This window comes from Rhinatrema bivittatum, chromosome 10 (genome assembly GCF_901001135.1).
Source record: "Rhinatrema bivittatum chromosome 10, aRhiBiv1.1, whole genome shotgun sequence".
Taxonomy (NCBI): Eukaryota; Metazoa; Chordata; class Amphibia; order Gymnophiona; family Rhinatrematidae; genus Rhinatrema; species Rhinatrema bivittatum.
Window position 1 is genome coordinate 26,905,341 of NC_042624.1, and position 22,994 is coordinate 26,928,334.

Genomic DNA, 22,994 nt, shown 5'->3' on the forward strand with positions numbered 1-22,994 from the left:
AACAAAATTCTCAACTTCATCAATTACAAACAGAATTATCCACCCTTCTGAGATCCAGGGCCATACAACCAGTGCCCCGGACACAGCAGGGCAGAGGATTCTACTCCCGATACTTCCTCATTCCAAAGAAAACCGGAGGCCTATGTCCCATCCTAGACCTCAGAAATCTCAACAAATTTCTAAAGAGAGAAAAGTTCAGGATGGTTTGTCTAGGCACCATGCTTCCACTTCAAGCAAGAGATTGGCTTTGTTCTCTGGATCTTCAAGATGCTTATGCTCACATTCCAATATATCCTCCTCATCGCAAGTACCTGCGCTTCATGGTACTCCATCAACATTACCAATACAGAGTTCTACCATTTGGACTGGCGTCTGCTCCCAGAGTCTTCACCAAATGTCTAGCAGTAATAGCAGGACACTTGCACAAAGAAGGTGTCCATGTTTTCCCATATCTAGATGACTGGCTCATAAAGAGTCCATCTCAACAAGGAGCAATAACTTCTCTCACTCGAACAATTGCTCTATTTCACTCCATGGGGTTTCTCATCAATTATCAAAAATCCCATCTCACTCCAACTCATCTGCTTCAATTCATAGGAGCAGAGTTGAACACAGAGTTAGCAAAGGCCATTCTACCTATAGACTGTGCAGATACCCTTATTCTATTAGCAAATTCCATTTCCTTATGGACACAAACCACTACCCATCAGTTTCTAATACTGCTAGGCCACATGGCCTCCACGGTTCATGTTACTCCTATGGCAAGGTTGGCCATGCGAGTTGCCCAATGGACTTTAAGATCACGATGGATTCAAGCCATTCAACCACTTCACTATCCAATTCAAGTGACCCACCAACTAAGATCATCTCTACTTTGGTGGACCAACAAAGACAACCTGTGCAAAGGCCTACCTTTCCAACAACCAGTCCCAGAGATTACTTTGACTACAGATGCATCCACCTTGTGATGGGGAGCTCATGTAGACAATCTCCACACTCAAGGGACTTGGACAAAACTCGAAGCAACATATCAAATCAATTTTCTGGAACTTCGAGCGATACGCTATGCACTGCATGCGTTCCAGGATTGCCTTTCACACAAGACTGTTCTCATCCAAACAGACAACACAGTTGCCATGTGGTACATCAACAAACAGGGAGGTACGGGCTCGTATCTCCTTTGTCAAGAAGCTGCACAGATTTGGGGCTGGGCCCTGACTCACTCAATGTTCCTACGAGCCACTTATCTGGCAGACATACATAATGTAGTGGCGGATCGACTCAGTCGTCAATTCCAACCACACGAATGGTCCCTGGATCCTGCAGTAGCAACCAGGATATTTCAACATTGGGGTCAACCAACAATAGACCTCTTTGTGTCACATCTGAATCACAAAGTGGACAAGTACTGTTCTCTGCACAAACAGAACAACCAGCCAGCCAAGGACGCCTTTGCTCGCCCTTGGAACTCAGGCCTACTATACGCGTATCCTCCAATACCGCTCATAACCAAAACTCTAGTAAAGCTACAACAGGACAAAGGGGTCCATGATTCTCATAGCCCCGTACTGGCCTCGACAAGTATGGCTCCCCACACTACTAGACCTCTCAGTCAGGGATCCAATTCGACTGGGAGTAGCTCCCACTCTCATAACTCAGGATCAGGGCCGGTTGCGACATCCCAACCTTCAGTCCCTATCCCTGACAGCATGGATGTTGAAAGCTTGATGTTACAACCACTCAATCTTTCATCTCATATATCTCAAGTGCTTATAGCTTCACGTAAACCTTCCACATGAAAGAACTATTCTTCTAAATGGAAGAGATTCACTTTGTGGTGCTCGGGAAAGGATATAAATCCTTTCACCTGCCCCACAACTTCTCTACTGGAATACTTATACCATCTTTCGGAATCTGGTCTCCAGACTTCATCTGTAAGAGTACATTTAAGTGCAATCTCTGCTTACCATAACAAACTGGGAGATGCACCTATTTCCACACAACCTCTCGTAAGTAAATTTATGAGAGGTTTAACTCATCTTAAACCACCAATTCGACAACCTGTCCCAAGCTGGGACCTGAATTTGGTATTAACAAGACTCATGCGCTCTCCTTTCGAACCCATAGACTCTTGTGATCTTAAATTTCTCATATGGAAGACTCTTCCTCATAGCCATTACTTCAGCTAGAAGGGTTAGTGAGTTACAAGCACTGGTCACATACGAACCTTATACAAAGTTCCTACACGACAGAGTGGTTCTCCGTACACATCCAAAATTCCTTCCCAAGGTAGTTACGGAATTCCACTTGAACCAATCCATAAATTTACCCACATTCTTTCCAAGGCCTCATTCCCATCCAGGAGAAACAGCCTTACACACCTTGGACTGTAAGCGTACACTTGCTTTTTATATAAACCGTACTGCAGTCCACAGGAAATCCACTCAACTTTTTGTTAACTATGATCCAAAAAAACCGGGTAAAGCAGTGGATAAACATACTCTATCCAATTGGATAGCAGATTGCATAGAGTTCTGCTATGAACAAGCAGGCCTTCCTCTCCAAGGGCGAGTAAAGGCACATTCAGTAAGAGCAATGTCAACTTCAGTAGCACACTATCGTTCAGTGCCAATCCTCGACATATGCAAAGCAGCAACATGGAGTTCTCTTCACACTTTTGCAGCCCACTACTGCTTGGACAAAGAAGGAAGACAAGATTCAGCCTATGGACAATCTGTCTTAAAGAACTTGTTTCCAGTTTAATCCCAACTCCTTCTACAACCAACCTGCTGTGATCTTCGGCTGACTCATTTCAACAGCAATACTCCACTGTTGTCTCAATACAAAATGACTCTGCCTCTAGCTTGCTAATCACCCATATGTGAGGACTAGCATCCTGCTTGTCCTGGGATAAAGCAAAATTGCTTACCTTGTAATAGGTGTTATCCCAGGACAGCAGGATGTAGTCCTCACAGAACCCACCCGCCACCCCGTGGAGTTGGGCGTCATACCTTTATTACTTTAATTTTGCTAACACTTATGCTACATACCAGACTGAAGAGATACCCCTGTGGCAGAGAATATCATGGCATGCTGGGCATGCTCAGTGGCCTCACAGGGCCAGTCAAAAGTTTCTAGAAACTTTGACAGAAAGCTTTCCCGCCTGGGCTCCGTTCGGTGACGTCACCCATATGTGAGGATTACATCCTGCTGTCCTGGGATAACACCTATTACAAGGTAAGCAATTTTGCTGTTCATTCTTGGCTGGGGTTCAGCCGTTTTTCTGTTACCCTCAAATGCTCATTTATTTATTTATTTATTTATTTATTTATTTGTAGGTTTTTATATACCGACAACCGTTTGCACATCGTGTCGGTTTACAGATAACTTAAAACTTTTTGGCAGTGCCATTACATAGAACAGTTAAACGAAGCATACAAGAAAAACACATGAACAAATGGAAACTGGGTAACTATTTACAGGGGATGATGATTCCTCAACCGGGACCAGAGCTGCTCCGCCCCGTATCCTATTATTATTGAAAAGGTATTTAACCCCTGTAAAGAGTGTGAATGCCATGTTGGTGGAGTTTGGCCAGTGCCTTACAAGATCTGAAGAACGTGGTCTCAAAAGTTCCCTTGCCCACAGTGTTGTTGAATTCTTCTTAGTCTGAACCAATACAAGATAATAGAGCATGCAAGAGGTAGGTTGGCAGGATCAGCGATGGCAGCTTTACTCCATTTCTGAGCAGGAGTAACGTTGCTAGTGGAGGGGAAATCTGGGTTGGGGCCAGCGCACCTCTCTGCATCATGGAATTTCCATGTGAGGGCACCGAGCCGGCCGCAAGTTAGTGCACGTAAGACTCCTTCCTGTATTGGCAGTAACGTTTCCCTGCACAAAATGTGGGTTTGAGTGCAGGTAAAAAGTGCATTCAGCCGAATGCCTTTTATTGCATCTGCCCATTGGAGAGGGAGTTCCCAGTTGAAGGGATTGTCACCCTGCTTGTTCTCTGGGGGGCAGAAAAAGCAAAAGTTGCTTACATGTAACTGGTGTTCTGAGGACAGCCAGGTGATGATTCCCACAAACCCACTTCCCTCCCCAGGAGTCGGTTATTAGATAAAACTGAAGGGGGTCTCGTGTGCTGATGTCAGGATGGTACTTCCCATGCCTACTCAGGGAGCACATTCTAAGCTTTCCGGAAACTTCTCTAATCCAGGCTGCCTTTGGTGTCACTCGTGGGTAGATTATCTTGCTGCTCTTGGGGGAACACCTGTTACAGGTAAGCAGTATTGCTTTTCTCTGATCAGTACACATTTCTTACATGACTGATCCGAATCGCTAGTATGTTAGATTTCAGTATGTTAGATTTCGGTAATTTAAAATGTTGTTAATTTAATTTTCACCCAGTTCTTCATTTCCTTGTTCTATGTAAGACACTCGTGTTATGTCATCCCAAAGTTATGTGTAAACCGAAGTGATTGGTAACATTGTTACCAGAACCTTGGTATATAAAAAAAAGTTAAATAAACCAGAACTGTGAAGGACTTCAAAGGGGCGTGGGATAAACACTGTGGATCCATAAAATCAAGAGGCCGTCAATAAAGAGTGGGTGGCTCACCAGAATGACGGCTACTGCCTGGAGATAATACCCTTATTCAATAAACATACACATGGTTACTGTGACTCCAACATCACTCTAAGCCACAACAGCAAGAGGAAATGTGGAAAAAAGGATTCGCACTCATAAAGTGGGGAGTAGCTGGCTTGTTACGGCGGTTACTACCCCAAACCAAATAAGCCTGATACTTCACTTTCAATACATATCCAGCATAGCTCTCTGCTTCAACGGCAGGGGAGAAGAAAAACTGATACTTCACGCATAGCTCTCTGCTTCAACGGCAGGGGAGAAGAAAAACTGATACTTCACGCATATCCAGCATAGCTCTCTGCTTCAACGGCAGGGGAGAAGAAAAAAGGATTCGCACTCACAAAGCGGGGAGTAGCTGGCTTGTTACGGCGGTTACTACCCCAAACCAAATAAGCCTGATACTTCACTTTCAATGCATATCCTGCTTCAACCGCAGGGGAGAAGAAAAACTGATACTTCACGCATATCCAGCATAGCTCTCTACTTCAACGGCAGGGGAGAAGAAAAACTGATACTACACGCATATCCAGCATAGCTCCCTGCTTCAACGGCAGGGGAGAAGAAAAACAACCAATAAGGGCTGAATAACACAGTCTGGGTAAAACAAATAAACATGGGTGTAGCTTGCTTATTGCGGCGGTTACTACCCCTACTACCCCTAACTAATCAAGCTTGATATTTCACTTGGTTGCAGCTCCATCACTGCTCTCTACATTAATGGTGGGGGTGGAAGGGAAATAGAACCAAAGAGCTAAGAGAAACAGATAAGTATGAGAAAAAAATGTGAAGCTTGCTGGGCAGACTGGATGGGCCGTTTGGTCTTCTTCTGCCGTCATTTCTATGTTTCTATGTTTCTATGTTTCTATAAATAAATAAATTTCTTAGCGAGGGGTTTTTGCAAGGTTTGGCAGGATGCTCTCTGATTCATAAAATCTAATCAGGTGCTCCTTAGCGCCTCGCCTAGTACATCCCTGCTCAGACTTTCATGGAAAGCTCTAGAAACGTGTATGGACAGCATCGGTCGTTCTGCTCCCAAAGAACTGAAGGTGGAGATGACAATTTCACCCCCTACACCCCAAAATCTGTTCTGACCGGCTTTGGGAGCCCATTTTCTAATCTGAATCAACATGTGGACTCCACTGGATTCTGTTAATAGTTGGCGCAAACTCTTCCATGCAGTCCCCAGCAGCCGGCCATCCTAAGCTGGCATCCTCGCTGCCTTGCTGGGCTTTCGCTCCCTTTGGTCTTGTGCTGTTCAGTGCTTAGCTCTGATCGTTGAGTTGTTGTTAGCCAGTGTAGTCTCTGAACCAGCAGCCCATAGTCTTCATCGAAGCAGCTGTCCTTGCCTATTGGCCGTCCTCCTTGATTTGGCTGAAGCTGTCATTAAACGAGTGCCATTCACACGCTTGTATTTTTTTTCCTGGTGCTTTTTTACTCCAGCCTTCAATAGCTCAATGTTAACAAACTGGCAAGCACAGATATCTGTAAAGGGAGCTGTTTGGAATCTGAACAATGCACGGACTGGTTTTAAAGCTAGGCAGGAAGTTATTTTTCAGCTGCCTTTCTATAATGGTGGAAATTTTTAGTTTATTTTGGGGGCGATTGGGACTGAGCTATTGAATAGAACTATCAAAGCTTACTGGCAAATTGCTTTATGTCCTGGCTGAATCACTTCTAAGCTAATAAAGACTAACTTGGCTTTGTTCATCCTGCTAAATCTGCGGGTGATGCTGAAATGCCTTCCATGGGGGTATGGTGCTGAAATACATGTACCCACCCTCAAATGAGGCATTATCTCTTCCCACAATAACATGTAGTTTTCTCTGAGCTTTGCCCTCCCTGGCATGGGATTCCTTGCTGCTGTGGCACGGAGCCCCTGCACGAGCCTGTAACGAGATCCTGAGAGCTCTATAGGTGTTTAGAGAAGAGACATGCACAGCAGCAAGGAAATCCACTTTGTTAGATTCTGCCTTTCAGGCACTTCAGAGCAATGGAGGAGGCGATGGAGGATGAAGGGATTTGCCCAAAATTGCAGGGAGCGGCAGCAGGATTCAAAGCCTGGCTTTCCTGGTTTGCATGGTATCAGGCCAGCGGCTTAGTGACGAGTGCTGTGTGCTGTCTGGACCTGGCTGCTTCTGCCAGGGTGGGCTGGGGCATTTCTGACCAGCACTGGGAGTCCATGCTAATCAGATTCCCAAGGTCTGGCTGAGGACGGTCCTTGCAATGACTGGATGTAGCTGGGAGGGGGAAGAGCCTTGGATATCCGCAAATGAAGACTCACCTTGCCTGATCTATGGAAAGGTAGAGCAGGGAATTGTGTGCACAAAGCTAGCACTCTCCAGTCTTCAGCCAGTTTTGCTGATTCTTGAGTTTGCTGCGTTTCACTTAAGAATGAATGTTGTTGTTTTTTTCTACGCATTGTGTTAGGTTCTCATTTCAATGGAGCCATTTAATTTGCTTCTTTTTTTTTTTGTCTCCTTTGGGCATCCGGCTCAGTCAGAACTGGTGTGTATTGGGCCACAGCACCATGAAGCTTCAATTGTAACTACCTGGCATTATCATCCCTTCTCTCAGCTCAGTCCTTGCTATGATAATCCTCAGAGGTCAAACCCTGTGATCATGGACCCCAAGTCTGGCACAGGCTGTCAATGTTGGGATTCCTCCCCCGGGCCTGTGGTTGTGTCCTGTGCGGTATTCTCAGCCCACAAGCAGAATATTTTTGTAGAGTTGAACTGTGGTATGATACACATTGCCCCTTATAAAGTAGTGTCTAATGACTTTAGACTTTCTCAGATTTAATTTTTATATGCTCTCTATTCATTTTATCCATACACTAAATTAAACTCTACAAAATGCATTTCCCGTGAACTTATTTTTGAGCCTGTTTGGAACATGACTGCTCCCAAGAAAGAAGCTTGAAGAATTTCATATATATATATATATATATATATATATATATATATATATATATATATATATATATATATATTTTATAGCAGATGAAGTGATGTTCTTACTGTTTCGTAACACTTTAGTGCTACCCCTAACACCCACTTAAGGCTGACCTTGTGGACACTTAGAGGGTTCAGCAAGCACTGCTTTCTGCCTGCACTTGCACATGTGTCCATACACTGGCAACCTATCATCTGCCAACTGTGTTCCCGCTTGCCTCTGGGCAAGCTATTTTCTGGTGCTTTCTAGGAACATTGAGACCCCACACAGTTCCTAGAAATGCATCTTCATACCAAATACAAAAATACCCTGCTGGGTTCATCCATCCGTCATAAGACAGAGCTAACAAACTAAAGCGTTTATGAGCAGTGAACAGAATAATTTAATTTGCAAACAGCCAATTGGCACAATAACAAGGATTCCTATGCAAACTAGACAAGTTTCACTATACTTAAGCTGCATTTGAAGAGGTTCAGGAGAGGCTAGCCTTGCAAGAATGTATAGAGCTAGGATGCTGCATTAGTACAGATCTGATTCTTCTGCACACCCAGCCAAGACTAGAGAGTTCTAGCAACTTCAGGGCTTGGTCTTTGTTCAGACACAGCCCACAATCAGGGCAAAAAGTAATAGCTTTCTGACCAATAGCACTGCAGGATGTTAGTCTTACAACTCCCTGAAGATATTGGGGAAATATGCAGTCTGATTTGAGCAGGCATATTGGAAAGTTATGATTTTCTTGGGCCCTGCCAAAGAAAGTGTCTGCATGGTGCATACAGGGAAAGGGGAGATATGATAGACGCACGTAAATACCTTCAAGGAATAAATGGAGGTGGTCCTCCAACAGAAAATGCTTTGGAATGAGGGGTCATAGGAAGAGGATGAAAGAGGGTAGACTAGGGAGTAATTTAAGGACGTTTTTTTTCTTTGAGAGAGTGATGGACACATGGAACAACCTTCCAGCGGTGGTGGTGGAGACAAGGACAGTATGCGATTTAAAAAAAGAAACAAAAAAACCGTGGAGCAAGTCTAGGGAATCTCTGAGGGAGAGGAAGGGATTATAGATCTGAGCTGGATGGACCGTATGGTCTTCTGTAAGGTCTATCATACAGTAGCTAGTTTTATTCTATTGCATACCAGTAGCATTGCTGCTACTTAGGTTTTAATGTAGTGCAGGCTACTACAGAGTTGCACAAGTAGAACAATGGCTTCACTTTTTATACATGGTTTCACTTGTTTTGATTGCTGTCATGTGATCACCCCTAGGCAGTTTTTAGACTAGTTTGGAGGAAATCCAACCTGATATCAAACTGTTCTCCTTTCCTGGTTGTTTGGTTGGCTATCAAATTTTGTGTTCTCCAGTATTATGTATTCAAATGAAAATTGTTTTGTTTTAATGAAGAAATCCCTATAAAATAGCAGTACAAATTTTCCCTTTGCCGCCTTAGTATATTACATTTTCGATTTATATGCTGCTCCAATTTGATGCTATTTCCTGCTTAGTAAATAATGGAAATTCTGTTCGTTTTAACCAGTTTAATCCTAGGTCAAACATCTGCAGACTAATATCCAAAGGCACAACCAGATTTAATTGATGGGCATAAACTAATTTACATTTACCTCTTCCATTCTGCTCATGATTTTCTAGACCTTTATCTTATCTCCCTTTAGCCATCTCCAAGTTAAAGATCCCTAACCTCTTTAGCCTTTCCTTGTAAGGGACTTGCTCCATTCCCTTGGTCATCATTCTCTGTACCTTTTCTATTTCTGCTATATCTTTTTTTTGAGATGTGATGACCAGAACTGCCCAAAATTCTTGAGATGGGGTTTGTACCATGAGGGATTATGATATCCCAGGACAAGCAGAATGCTAGTCCTCACATATGGGTGACGTCACTGGACGGAGCTCTATTGCGGGAAAACTTTCTGTCAAAGTTTCTAGAAACTTTTGACTGGCACACTGAGCCAACTGAGCATGCCCAGCATGCCATGATACCTCGAGCCACAGGGGTCTCCCTTCAGACTTCTTTTTTCCATGCTGCTGTTAGCCTCGCGGTGAAGGAGCCCTATGTGGTAGTTTTCACACACTATTTTTCTCAATGGAAAAAGTTTACAAGTTTTTCAAAGTTATCCTCTCCATAGGGGTCTCCCTTTTTCCACTGTTCGGTGAGTACATTTTCCGGTTGATACCGTTATTTAAAATTTTTTAGTCAGAAGGCTGTTGACGGCTGTCCTGCCTTCAAAATGGCTACCGGGTTTAAGAAATGCCCGAATTGTCTTCGCACCTTGTCCATTATGGACCCACACGTCGAATATGTGTTGTGTTTGGGCGAGAGACATGACGTATCGACATGCCCGCAGTGTGCTGAGATGACAGCAAAAGGCAGACTGGCTCGTCTGAAGAAGATGGAGCATCTTTTCCATCTTCAGTTGCTGACATTGACTTCAACACACTCGTCTCTGGCTGGAGCGGCAAAAAAGTTAATACTTAAAACATGACGTCCCGATGAAGCTGGTGACCGTTCATCTCAGACTCCTTCTCAGTTGTCTATAAAATCCACCTCTGTGCTTGAGAAAAAAAGACACCGAGCATCAGGAGAAACATCGGCATCAGAGAGCTCTGAACCCAGATCTGGGATCGATGTCAGGGGTGCAACCGAAACCTATTGAGCAGACTCCGAAAATACCTCGGATAGAAGAGTCATCGATACCCTCGATGCCTATCACTCCCAGGCGATCCCCACCGATATCTGTGCCGGGTACAGATATCTGTGGAAGAGCTGGTTCCGCCTTCACTGCCACCCCTTATAGCTGCTCTGACTTCACCAGCTATAAGGGTGGAACTGGATGGTTTCATCCGTCAGGCAGTTAGAGAAGCTCTACGGGAGATTCCATTGATGCCGTTACCAGCACCGGCGCAGATTCCATCACTGCAAATATCGGTGCCAATGCCTGATTTGACACTATTGGCGCCGATACTCGCCAAGCTAGATACTCATCTGTGCCATTCCGGTTCAACCATCACCATTGGGATCAAAGACTCCACTTCCCAGTCCTAGGGACGATGTCTCTAAGAGATTCCTGAACCAATACCAGGACCATCGGGGATTTCACATCCAAGACCTTCCTTTTCTCCATTGATTCCATTGATGCCAACAATGAAGCCTTCGATGCCACCATCCAACCCTCACTCCACTCCTTCTCGATGACATTCTTCAGACACCTGGGATGAGGGAGACACCGATACTTCATCGGAGGATATTTTATCGGATCCATCCCCTCCGGAAGAGAGGAAAAAATCCCCTCCAGAGGACCTCTCTTTTTCCAACTTTGTAAGAGGCTGATACCATCCCTTTTCAGTTAGTGACAGAAGGGGACATGAGACAAAAAACCTAGAGGTTTTACAATTTGTGGATCCTACTAAAGAGGTTCTGGCAATCCCTGTACATGAAGTACTCGTGAATCTCCAGCACAGACTATGGGAGCACCCTTGTACCATATCACCAGTAAACAAGCGGACTGACGCCACTTACCTGGTGCAACATATTCAAGATTTTCAGAAAATCCAGCTTCCGCACCAGTCTATTGTAGGGGAGTCGGCCCAAAAGAAATCGAAGAGAATCCAACCACTCATCTACGCCTCCTGGGAAGGATCAGAAGTTTTTGGACACTCTTGGCCGAAAAATGTTTCAAGGGTCCATGCTGGTTTCCAGAATTACGTCATATCAGTTATACATTACTCAATACCAATGCAATTTGTGGAAGCAAATGCAAGAGTTGTCTGATTCACTTCCTCAACAGTTCCAGGATTCCTTTAATATTTTTATAAAGGCTTAGAAGCTGGGAAACATGAGGTCTGTGCATCCTATGACAGTTCTGAAACATCATCCAGAATGGCTACAACGGGAATCAGTGCTCGTAGATGGGCCTGGCTGAAAGCTTCGGACCTTAGGTCAGAAATTCAGGAAACATTGGCAGACCTTCCTTGTGCAGGAGACAATCTCCTTGGAGAGAAAGTACAGGATGCTGTAACACAGCTGAAAGAACATTCGGAGACTCTACGTCAACTCTCTTCTGTTCCACCAGAGTCTGTCTTCCTCACGACAACCAGCCAGGAAAGACTCTAGAAAGCCCTATTATAGGTCACGGCGATACTATCCCCCAGCGCATCCCATGGCAGGCCGTCCAGACAAGCCCAGAGGGGCCAAGCTAGACAACCAAGAGCACCTAGGACCCAACATTCTCCTCAGACAGGCCCTACATCAGGATTTTGAAATCCTGCCAGAGGACAACAGCCTTTCCACCAACCTGACCACAAACCTTCCTGTAGGAGGTCGGATCTCATGTTTTTGTTCCAGTTGGTCGCACATCACCACAGATCAGTGGGTATTCTCCATCTTATCTCAAGGTTATCATCTGGAATTTCTCAAACACCCCACCAAGTTCATTTTGGGTACCACAAAATCATTCCTCACTTCTGCAAACAGAATTATCCATCCTCCTGAGTGCCAGGGCCGTGGAACCAGTTCCCCGACCTCAGCAGGGCAGAGGATTCTATTCCCGCTATTTCCTCATTCCAAAGAAAACAGGAGGTCTAAGACCCATCTTAGACCTTCGAAAATTCAACAAATGTCTACAGAAGGAAAAGTTCAGGATGGTATCCTTAGGCACCATGCTTCCTCTATTTCAAACAGGAGACTGGCTCTGTTCTCTGGATCTTCAATGCTTATGCTCACATTCCAATATATCCCCCTCATCGCAAGTTCCTGTGTTTCCTAGTGGGTCACAAACATTTTCAGTACCGGGTACTGCCATTCGGACTCCCTCAGCACCAAGAGTGTTCACAAAATGCCTATCTGTGTCAGCGGCCCAACTACGCAGGGAAAGCATATATGTATTCCCGTATCTCAACGACTGGCTCATCAAGAGTTAATCAAGGCAAGGACCTCTCGACTCCATCAAATGCACAATCAGTCTGCTTCACTCATTGGGATTTCTAATCAATTACAAAAAATCTCATCTTCTACCATCTAGCACTCTACAATTCATTGGAGCAGAATTGAACACATTTGTTCTGAGATCACTTGGAAACAGTGAGCAAAAGTGAGGTACTTTCCTGTTGTGTTCCATGGCAAAGAGATCAATGGACAGTATTCCCCATCGCATGAAAATGTCGGCCTCTTGCTGGTCTAGAGACCACTCGTGAGGGTGGAAAATTCGACTTAACTTGTCCACTCTTGTGTTGGCTATGCCAAGAAGATAAGTCGCCTGTAGATGGATTGAGTGACAAGTCGTCCAATCCCATATAAGAAGTGTTTCTCTGCAGAGTATCCATGAACCTGACCCTCCTTGTTTGTTGATATAAAACATGGCCACCTGATTGTCCATGTATATCAAGACTCTTTCCCTTGCAGTTGTGCATGAAAAGTTTTGAGGGCATAGCGAATCGCTCCGAGTTCAAGAAGGTTGATCTGATATGACTTTTCGTGAGGTGTCCATAAACCTTGTGTTTGTAGGTGGTCGAGATGCGCTCCCCATCCCTTGTGGGAAGCGTCTGTCATGAGGACTATGTTGTGAGGAGGCATTGTGAACAGAGATCTTTTTTGTAGTACTTGCGGTTTGTTACCACTGCAAGCCCACGATCATGTTTGGAGTCAAGTTGATTCTCCGAGACAAAGGTTGCAAGTTTTGCTTCCACTGCCATTTTAATCCCCATTGGAGTCTGCGAATGTGAAGGCGGGTGTTTGGAACCATGTGAATGGCTGCCGCCATATGACCCAATACTGATATTTGGCGGGCTGTTGGCCTTGCCGTAGAGTGTAGGTGTTTGATATGCATTTGAAGCAATAACTTTCTGTCATTTGGAAGAAAAGCCCTGCATTTGGTTGTGTCCAACAATGGTCCTATGAACTGAAGTGTTCAGGAGTGTTGCAGGTTTGACATTTTGTAGTTTACAATAAGGCCCAGGTCTTGAAGACACAAAATGGTCTGGGTATTTTTTTCACTCAACGCACAATAAAGCTCTGGAATTTGTTGCCAGAGGATGTGGTTAGTGCAGTTAATGTAGCTGGGTTCAAAAAAGGTTTGGATAAGTTCTTGGAGGAGAAGTCCATTAACGGCTATTAATCAAGTTTACTTAGGGAATAGCCACTGCTATTAATTGCATCAGTAGCATGGGATCTTCTTAGTGTTTGGGTAATTGCCAGGTTCTTGTGGCCTGGTTTGGGCTCTGTTGGAAACGGGATGCTGGGCTTGATGGACCCTTGGTCTGACCCAGCATGGCAATTTCTTATGTTCTTATGTTGCAGGTGGGCTAGTAGGGTCAGTCGATCTGATGCTACCAGAAGCCAATCGTCTAGGTAGGGAAATACTTGGATTCCCAGTTTTCGAAGGTGGGCTACCACCACTGTCATGCATTTTGTGAATACCTGAGGGGCTGCTGAGAGGCCAAAAGGAAGTACTTTGTATTGGTAGTGTTTCTTGTTTTGGAAACAGAGGTATTTCCATGAAGAGGGGTGCATTGGAATATGAGTGTAAGCATCCTTCAGGTCAAGTGAGCATATCCAGTTGTTGGGTTGAAGAAGGGGAAGAATTGTTTTTAGGGAGATCATTTTGAATTTCTCTTTGACTAGGTATTTAAGTCGTGTAAGCCCAAAATCAGTCGCAGACCTCCCAACGTTTTGGGAATTAAAAAATAAGGGGAATAAAACCCCATATTGCAGAATTGTAATGGCAAGACACGAATTGCCTGCTGATGTTGTAGAGTTGATATCTCCCCGGCTAACTGAAGAAGATTGGAGCACATGTCCGTGCTGGAAATGAGATGTGGAAGGGAAGGTTTGGAAAGGAAGTGTAACTGATAGCCTTGATGGACTATTTCTAGGACCCAGTGATCAGTTGTAATCTTTGACCAAGCTTGGCTGAATGCTCTGATTCTCCCTCCCACAGCCGTGGAGGGTGGTGGCCCTGCTGAAATTAAAAAGGGGGTGGTGGCTTTGAAGAGATAGAGGGTGGTTGACCCTGTTGACGCTGCGTGCGTGGTCTACCTCAACGTTGTTGGTGTTGTGATTGTTGTCGAGGTGGTTGCGGATAAGGAGGAGGCCTATAGGAGGGATAGGTTCTGAACGGCCGTTTGTGGTATGGCGCTCTTCTAGCTGGTGCAAAGTATCGGCGGGAGAAGGTTCCAATAGTATTGGAAGATGTTAAGGCCTGAACTGCAGCATTTTGCTCTTTTAGTTGAGCCACTGTTTCTTGGAGAAGATCTCCAAATAGGTTGCCTCCCCGGCAGGGGAGTTAGCTAACTTGTCATGGACATCTTCTTGTATAGCGCTAGCTCTGAGCCACGCCAAACGTCTGGCCGCTATAGCCGATGCTGAGGCTCTTGAAGACATCTCGAAACCTTCATACACCGTCCGTAGGAGGTGTCTAATGCCTTTCTCCATGTCCTGTTCTGGTTGTGGTGGTTGAATTGTAGGATCTGTGTCTGGAAGGAGTCCTTTCAGTTGTTGTAACGATTCATACAGGTATTGTACGATGTAGAACTGATGCTTATGTATTCGTGCTCCCAACATTGTTGATTGGAAAATCTTTTTTTCCCAAAGTCATCAAGATATTTATTGTCTTTCCCCAGTGGTGTATTAGAGTGCAATCTGGACTTTTTGGCCCGTTGCTTGGCAGACTCCAGTACTATGGATGTGTGCGATAGTTGAGGCGAGGAATAGAATGTAGATTGCTGCATTCTGAATTTCATATCGGTCTTCCTAGATACTGGGGTGATGGGAGTATGGTGTTTCCCAGGATCTTTTGAGTACTGCATCTAAGACTCAGTGAGATGGAAGAGCTGTTGGATCCGATGGGAGATCGAAGATTTTCAAGAGTCCCATCATCTCTGATCTTGGATCTGGTAACTTGTGGACTTCCACATTTAGAACCGAGCCCACCTTGTCTATAAACTTGGGGTACGTAAGGTCTTCCAGTGGAGAGTATGGTTCTTGGGGAACTTCTGGCGGGTTCGAAGGATACCCTGTAGAGGAGCTTGGTGATGATGGAGTTGAATCAGCCTGTTTCAGTAAAGGAGGGGAGCCGGCAGGCCTAGGTGTCGTAGGCTGGAGGGAAAGCTGCGTTACCACTGAAGGTTCTGTTGTGTAGGTTGTGGAAGTATTGGTGATCTATCTGGTGAAGGTTGTGGTATTTGTGGATCTTCCTCGCCTGGACTGGTAGGAACCGGCACAGGGTTGGCAAATCTCAACTGTAGGGAGGCTAAGAAGTCTGAAAAAGCCGATGATAATTGGGCTATTACTTGTTGTGTCCCTTCCGGTATCTGTGGATGCATAGGAAGTGGAGAAGGTTGCCTGGGTGGATGTGGAATTGCAGCCAATATGTCTGCACTACCAGTATTAGGCTGGTGCTTATGCACTTGCATAGGTTGACTTATCTTTGGCGCTTCACCAATGGTTCCTGTAACTGAGGTAAAGCATGTTTTCTTTTGGAGACTGAAGAAAGGTCTGAAAAAATTTGACATGAGGAAGGGGAGTTGGAAGATACTCTTATCCACTCGTCTTCGAATCCAGAGGGGATTCCAGTGTATGAGTGTCTGGCATATGGAAGGATGTTCCTGATCCAGAGGGTGGAGTATGTTCATCTGAGTCAAAAGGAACAGGTTGGCCTTGCGATGTGGAAGGCATGGACTGTTGCGTGCGTCCGGTCTTTGGCTTCGCTCCACCTACCTCTCTCTACCTGCGGCTTCTCCCGCTCACCTTGGACTGATGGCCGCTGCGGCGTCTGTTTGATGAACTCTCCAGTGTCCCCGGACCGGCTTTGGTGCTGCCTCCCACCATCCTTCAAGGTACCTCTAGGGTGCGTGTGCGCACGCCGCCCTCATCTTTATTTCCATGTTGGCGCGAATCTCAGGGGCGTCCCCCTCTTCTGACTTCATGACTCCAAGGTATATCTGCCTACTGCATTTGCTAGCTCGTTGAGTTAGCAACAGGAATCGTACGGATGGGATTCACTCTCCATTCCTAAGCTACTCTGCCACTCCAGCTCTACTGGAATTCTTACTACCCTTCGGGGTTCAATAACTGGGTACCTGCTCCTTGAGGGCTTCTCTGCTTCTTTCAGGTGCTGTCAGGAAACTGGTACTCCCTCCTCGAGGGCCCATGTTCCCTGTGTCGCTGCTTGCAACTTCTACCTTCTACTTGGAAGAACTATCTATTTTATTTTTATTTATTTAACATTTTTCTATACCGGCATTCGTAGGACACATCACGTCGGTTTACAAGTAACTGAGAAAGGAAATTACAAAAAACAGGGCACCATCTGTGAGTACAGAAACATCTCTCGCTATAGTACAGCTTCGCCGGAATCAGGTACTCACTCCTCAAGGGCCTGCCCTCTGCTCCGGTGCTAGACCTCTCTTCTAGTGGAATCTCATTGGCAGGACCATTATTATGGAACACATTACCACTTGAGCTAAGACTAATGAAAGATTTAAAACTCTTCAAAAAAAGCTTAAAAACTTGGCTCTTCAAAAAAGCATTCCACAGTAAGGTCGCTGAAGAAACAACAAATACATTCAGCTGAAAGTCACCTATAAAAGCAGAGTTGTTTGTTTTTATTATTTTGCTCATAATTAAATATTAATTTAAAAACAGTATGCACATATACGATTAGCACGGCAATCATAAATAGCATCTCCAACCCACTTTTCAATTAGAGTATATTATTGAACAATGTAACCGTAAAATATTGGCACCACTTGGATAACTTAGAAAACTATCAAACCTATTTCGTGCCTAAATGTAAACCGTTGTGATGGTGCACTACTAAAGGACGGTATAGAAAAGTTTTTAAATAAATCTCTGCTATTGCTAGTGAGTACACAACGCTACAGAGTCTGCCTGCTCTAAGGGACCAGGTACTCGCTCCTCGAGGGCCTGCTCTCCCTGTCTCTGAGCTCTCCTATCTATTTATTTATTTATTTATTTATTTATTTATTTATTTATTTATTTATTTATTTATTTAAACATTTTTATATACCGGCATTAGTTGTGGACATCATGCCAGTTTACATCAAAACTGGTAAAGTATGGAAGTTACATTTTAACAGGGAATTAGAAACTGGGAGGAGGGTAAATAATTAAATAGGATAGACGAGAAATAACAGTAACATTAACATTAAACATGGTTCCTCGGTGTGAGCGAGGAGAGAGGATAACAACATATGGTTCCTCAGTATGAGGAAGATGGAACAGACGCAATGTGGTCTATTTTTTATTGGAGGAGGTGTGAGTTTTTATTCTGGGTAGGCATGTTTGAACAACCATGTTTTCAATTTCTTTTTGAAAACTATTCTACTTGGGACTCTGAATGCTAATACTACTGTGTGTGCACATAACTCTCAGTCTCTTTCCATTACAGCCCTGCTTACAGCCAGCCGGGCTCTACAGCCACTACTCACTGCCAACACCTCTGGTGGTTCCATATACCGTTTAATAAAAAGATTCAAATCTGTGTTTGTCTGTCCGGAGTTTAGCCTGACACTGTGGTCCCTCACGAGCTGCCCCCCGTGGGTGTGGTCAGCTGCCACAGTGTCCAAGGATCCACCCAAACACCAATAACCATAACAGGGACGTAGTTCCTGGCGTCATAGTAAGATGCGAAGAACTCTGAGCTGGCTTCGCGTGAGGTGTTGTCACTATACTGGTCTGTTTTGATGATTTTGTAGGCAAAAACTTTGAAGTTTTTGAAGAATGCCTGGAGTGTTGTACATTCAACTGCTTAGCAGGATGCGTCTGAATTTGCGCCGGTGTTTTTGGCTGTTTGTGTGTCGAGGCATGCGCCGGGGTATGCGGAGTATGCGTTGGAGCGTGCGAATGATGATCCGGTGTTTGCTTTGAGCGGTGTGTCTGCTTGCGTCAAGCGATGCTTCAAAGGCTGCTCCGATGGACGTTTTTTAGTCTTTGATGGTTGCTTCGAATGCATCGACGGATGTTCATCCAGAGCTTGTGTAGACGACGCAGCTATGATTTGATAGACGCTTTTTGGTGGTATTGGTGTCTGTCTCGACGCATGCAAAGGCTCATCAGAGTCCCTTCGATGATGCCCCAATTTTTTTTGAAGACTTTCGCCATCAGCCATGCTGATAATGTTCCTGCGCGGGAACACGCGCAGCTGCACAGAGCTAAGCTCTGTATCAGCTTGGGAAGCTCCGCCTCCGCCAGACTGATGGTGCCCATGACAGCATGGCTAATTCATCCTGCTATCTACGGAAACACCGTTTACGGTAAGCAAACTTGCTTTTCTCTGTGGAGTAAGTACCCGCCGAATAAAGCAGGTGCAGAAGTCTGCAGGGATGTGTTAACCCAGGGAAAGCGCGCTCGAATGCTCTCGCTGAGAACCGGTGCAAAGCTCCTGTGGACTTGCATCAGTGTGGACAGTTTTCAGATTGTGCTCTCCCGCCAAAGCTCTTTAGACAGAGTTGCTGTATAGGAATTCTACCATTAATACTGTAAGATACTGAGGAACATCGGAATGCAACAATAAAACAGATGTATTTATTTAAAAGCCTTTCTCCAAAATGGGAGTGGGGTTATAGGCAGCTTCACCGGTAGTAAAGTAGCCCTCAAAAGTTGTGCAACTGGAATAATAGTAGGAAGTATGCTGGAAACCCCCCCCTCTGAGGATTGCATTTGTGTAAGGACTGTCGCATCTGCACAGGGACTTACCACGTAAAAAAAATTGCTCCAAGCCCACCTGTATAACCATAGTGTTTTTGCAAGCAGTACCACAACATGCAAATTCCTTCAGAGATGTTTCCAATAAGCTAATTGCCAGCAAATGGCTTTCCTTGAGACCAAATCCCCACATGGCCTACATCTGCTCCCTGCCTCCGAATTTTGGGATGGAGTTTCCTCCTAAAGAGCTTGCAGGTTTGTACCCCCTGACATGGACCAACGCGCCTGATCCATAGGATCCTTCTCTTCATGTAGAAAAACTTGCAGGTATATTAGCAGTTGTGTGTGAATCACATCCCAAAAGTCTTTTGATTCAAAATTGCCACAAGAAAAGGTTAATAGCAGACACATTTTGGCAGACTGCATAGTTTAAGCCAACTGCAAGCCACAGAGCGTGAAACAGCTGAGCTAGATGAATGTGCAGTCAGCTGCTCCCTGAATACAAGATGAGCAGTAAAGCTTTGATCGAGGACATATCATGCACTGGGCTGCCTACCTCCAGGATCAGTGTAAAGATGCACCTGCTACCTGTGAGCAGAGGTGATAGATGGCAGCTATGGACAGCAGTGGTATCCCTCAAGCCCAGGGGTCTGCAGCCTTTCAAAACAGAACAGCCTCTTCTATTTTTTTTTTTTGGCCAAAATATTTTGAGAGCTGTAACCCTGTTGGAACTCAAGACACTTTATATAACACTCCCTTATCCTCGGCAGCCCTACACTCGCAGTTTTACCTCTTGTCACAATTGGTTGCAGTCTCTTCTTTCCCTCTCCCCAGGTGACACACTTTCTCAGTATCCTCTTGACTCCAATTTTTTCACTCCTCTCATCCTACCGTCTGTCTCTTAGTCCCCCATCCCGTCCCTGCTAACGCTGCCTTTTTTCTTTTCTGCCTGACCCATTATGTGCCGATGCCTTTGTGATGGGGCCGCAGGTTGCAGATCCCTGCTCCAGCCGAACAGAAGCTTTTACATTAACTGTGTGCCAAATGCATCACAGGGCCTTATCAGAATCCAGCAGAAAGAACCAGAGGAAGCAGATTCCCACTTGATTCTCTGAAGGAGCATGTCTAAATGCTCCGTTGCTAACCTCTTGTTTTCTATAGCACAGTTGCAATTTTATGTTGATTGTAAACCAATGTGAAATTAGTAAGCAAATGTCGGTATATAAAAACTGCAAATAAATAAATGTATCTTGGATCATTTATAAGTTAACATCAGAAGCATGTGAACAGCAACTGGAGTTTGAAAAAGTGAGGGCATGATTTTCAAAAGTGAAACTCCCATTCCTGGCCTATGATGATGCTGCGAGTTTAAAGATGACCGGTTCTCCCTTCCCTCTAGGTTGGAAATCTTACTGTAAAACTATTTTAGAGCATTGGAGGCTGTTGCAATGTTCAGATGTGTTTTCTTTGTTCTTTTTTTTTTTTTAAATATATATGTATTTTTTTTGTAGGGATTTTCTTCCTCGAGGTTCTGGCATTGTAACAAGAAGGCCACTGATACTGCAGCTCGTGACTTCTAAAATAGGTAATAATGAAATGCACATCATCTTCTAGGTTATTTTATTACTAGGTGACAGGTTAACCTAGGTACTGGGGTCAGCAGGTTACCAAGTGCAGTGTTCGCAGCTTTTGAAATCAGCTGCCTTTCAGGTCAATCCAGTAACGAGCGGTAGGAAGAGCTGCGCTAGTGCCCGGCGCACCCACGGTTGCCGCACGCACAGTCCAGCTCACCTACCGCTCGATCCTGTATGTAAATAGCTTGCAAATGCAAGCTGCGTCTAAGAAGCATCCGTGAAGCGTTAGGCCCGCGCAACCCATTTTACTGTATAGAGCGCTATACAGCGCCTATACAGTAACCTTTGTGCGTGGGCCTAACGCTTCATGGACACGCTGGTATCTGTCATTTCAAATGTCATTTCAAATGACATTTGAAATGACAGGTACCAGGAAGTGGACAGTTCTCCAACGCTCGGGATTGTCAGCCCTCTCTCCCCTCCTCCCGAGGCAAGGCGCGAAAAGCAGCCTTGCTCTGGGAGGAGGGGAGAGAGGACTGGCAGTGTAAAGCGACGAAGCGACTTACTTTTTTTGCAGCCCCCCTCCGGAGACGGACATCGGCGAGGACGACCACGGCTCCCCTGCCTCCAGCTGCCCGCGAAGATGGACGCACGGGCGAAAGCGAAGATGGACGCACGGGCGAAAGCGGCCCCTGTTTGTGCAATTGGGCCGCTCAAGACGTGACGTCACATGACGTGACGCCAAACGTCGTGACGTCACGCCTTGAGCGGCCCAATTGCACAAACAGGGGCCGCTTTCGCCCGTGCAGGCGTCCATCTTCGCGGGCAGCTGGAGGCAGGGGAGCCGCGGTCGTCCTCGCCGATGTCCGTCTCCGGAGGGGGGCTGCAAAAAAAGTAAGTCGCTTCGTCGCTTTACACTGCCAGTCCTCTCTCCCCTCCTCCCGGAGCAAGGCTGCTTTTCACGCCCTGCTTCGGGAGGAGGGGAGGGGGGACTGGCAATCCTGAGCGTAGGATTGCCCGTCCTCTCTCCCCTCTCTCTCTTGCAACTTTTTTTTTCGCTTTTTTTTTTGCTTCGGGAGGAGGGGGGAGAGGACTGGGGCTGCCCCGGAGACCAGCACCCATGGACGCGGCCAGGGCAGGTGAGCGGGGGCTGGGGGAAAGTTTGCCGCCTACCCTTACCCCTGCCTCTAACGCAGGGGTAAGGGTAGGCGGTAAGTTAGCAGGTTAAACGCGCGGCAGAACGGCAGGGTAAAATAGCGATAGTCGGGGCGCGCGTTACTGTATGGGAGGGAATAGCTAATTCGCTCGTTTACATGTAATATACATGCCGCATGCGGAAGGGGTTACCCGGGGATTTAAGGACGCAGTAAGAGTAGGTTAAAGGGGATTGTGGATCGCAGGAAGTACTAACGCGGCCGGAAAGTGAGTAGAAAGCGGGTTAGGAGCGGAGTAAACGCGGCCGCACTTTACTGTATTGACCTGTTTGTGATTCAATGTCAAAGGGCTGGATGTACTAAGAGGTTTCTTCTGTGTTGTGTGAATACATCCAGTGACAGGCAGTGAGATATTAAACTAGGCAGGCAAAGCAAAGTTTTGTACGTGTGACCAGGACTGACCTCAGGTAGTGCTGGGCTCAGGGCAGATCATGGCCTGTCCTTCCCAACTTGTACAAATTCTCCCCCCAACCCCGTTTCCTCCTCCTCCTTCTCTGGTGCCCTGCATGATCCTTTCACCTGCTGCTCTCTATTCATGGGTTCCTTTCTTACCCCAGCCTCTCCCCCTCCCTCCTTCTGCCCCCTCTGCCGTCTTCCATCTGAAGTCTGTCTTGTGGGGCCACCGGCACTGTGAGTTCAGGCTTGGGACTGAAACGAGCAGATCAGAAGGCGCGTGCATGAAAAGAGACTGCACGGTGAGGTCTTTGCCCGTGAGTGCTGATGTATGGGGGCCTCGTACCTGTCCTTGTCTGAAGAACAGCAGATTCACCTGGTTGCACAAATTGGACACGGATTGGTTGCTCATTTGCCCCCATTGCAGTTTTTTTTTCTTATGCAATTCTGTTTTATTTCTTTAGGTTTCAATCTAAAATCCCTAGTTTTTCACAGGTTAGGTTTTTGGGCCGTTGCCTAAGCTTTCTTTTTTTTCTTTTGT

At 45.6% G+C, this 22,994-nt stretch overlaps 1 protein-coding gene across 9 annotated transcripts in view; it reads left to right on the forward strand.

Annotated features, from left to right (window-relative positions):
• Positions 1-22,994, forward strand: part of DNM3 (dynamin 3) — a 694,116-nt gene that overhangs the window by 55,191 nt on the left and 615,931 nt on the right. For all 9 annotated transcript variants that reach the window (XM_029617605.1, XM_029617606.1, XM_029617601.1 and 6 more), the window contains exon 2: positions 20,784-20,857. In XM_029617605.1, the coding sequence (XP_029473465.1) occupies positions 20,784-20,857 (74 nt within the window). The remainder of the gene's footprint in view (positions 1-20,783; positions 20,858-22,994) is intronic.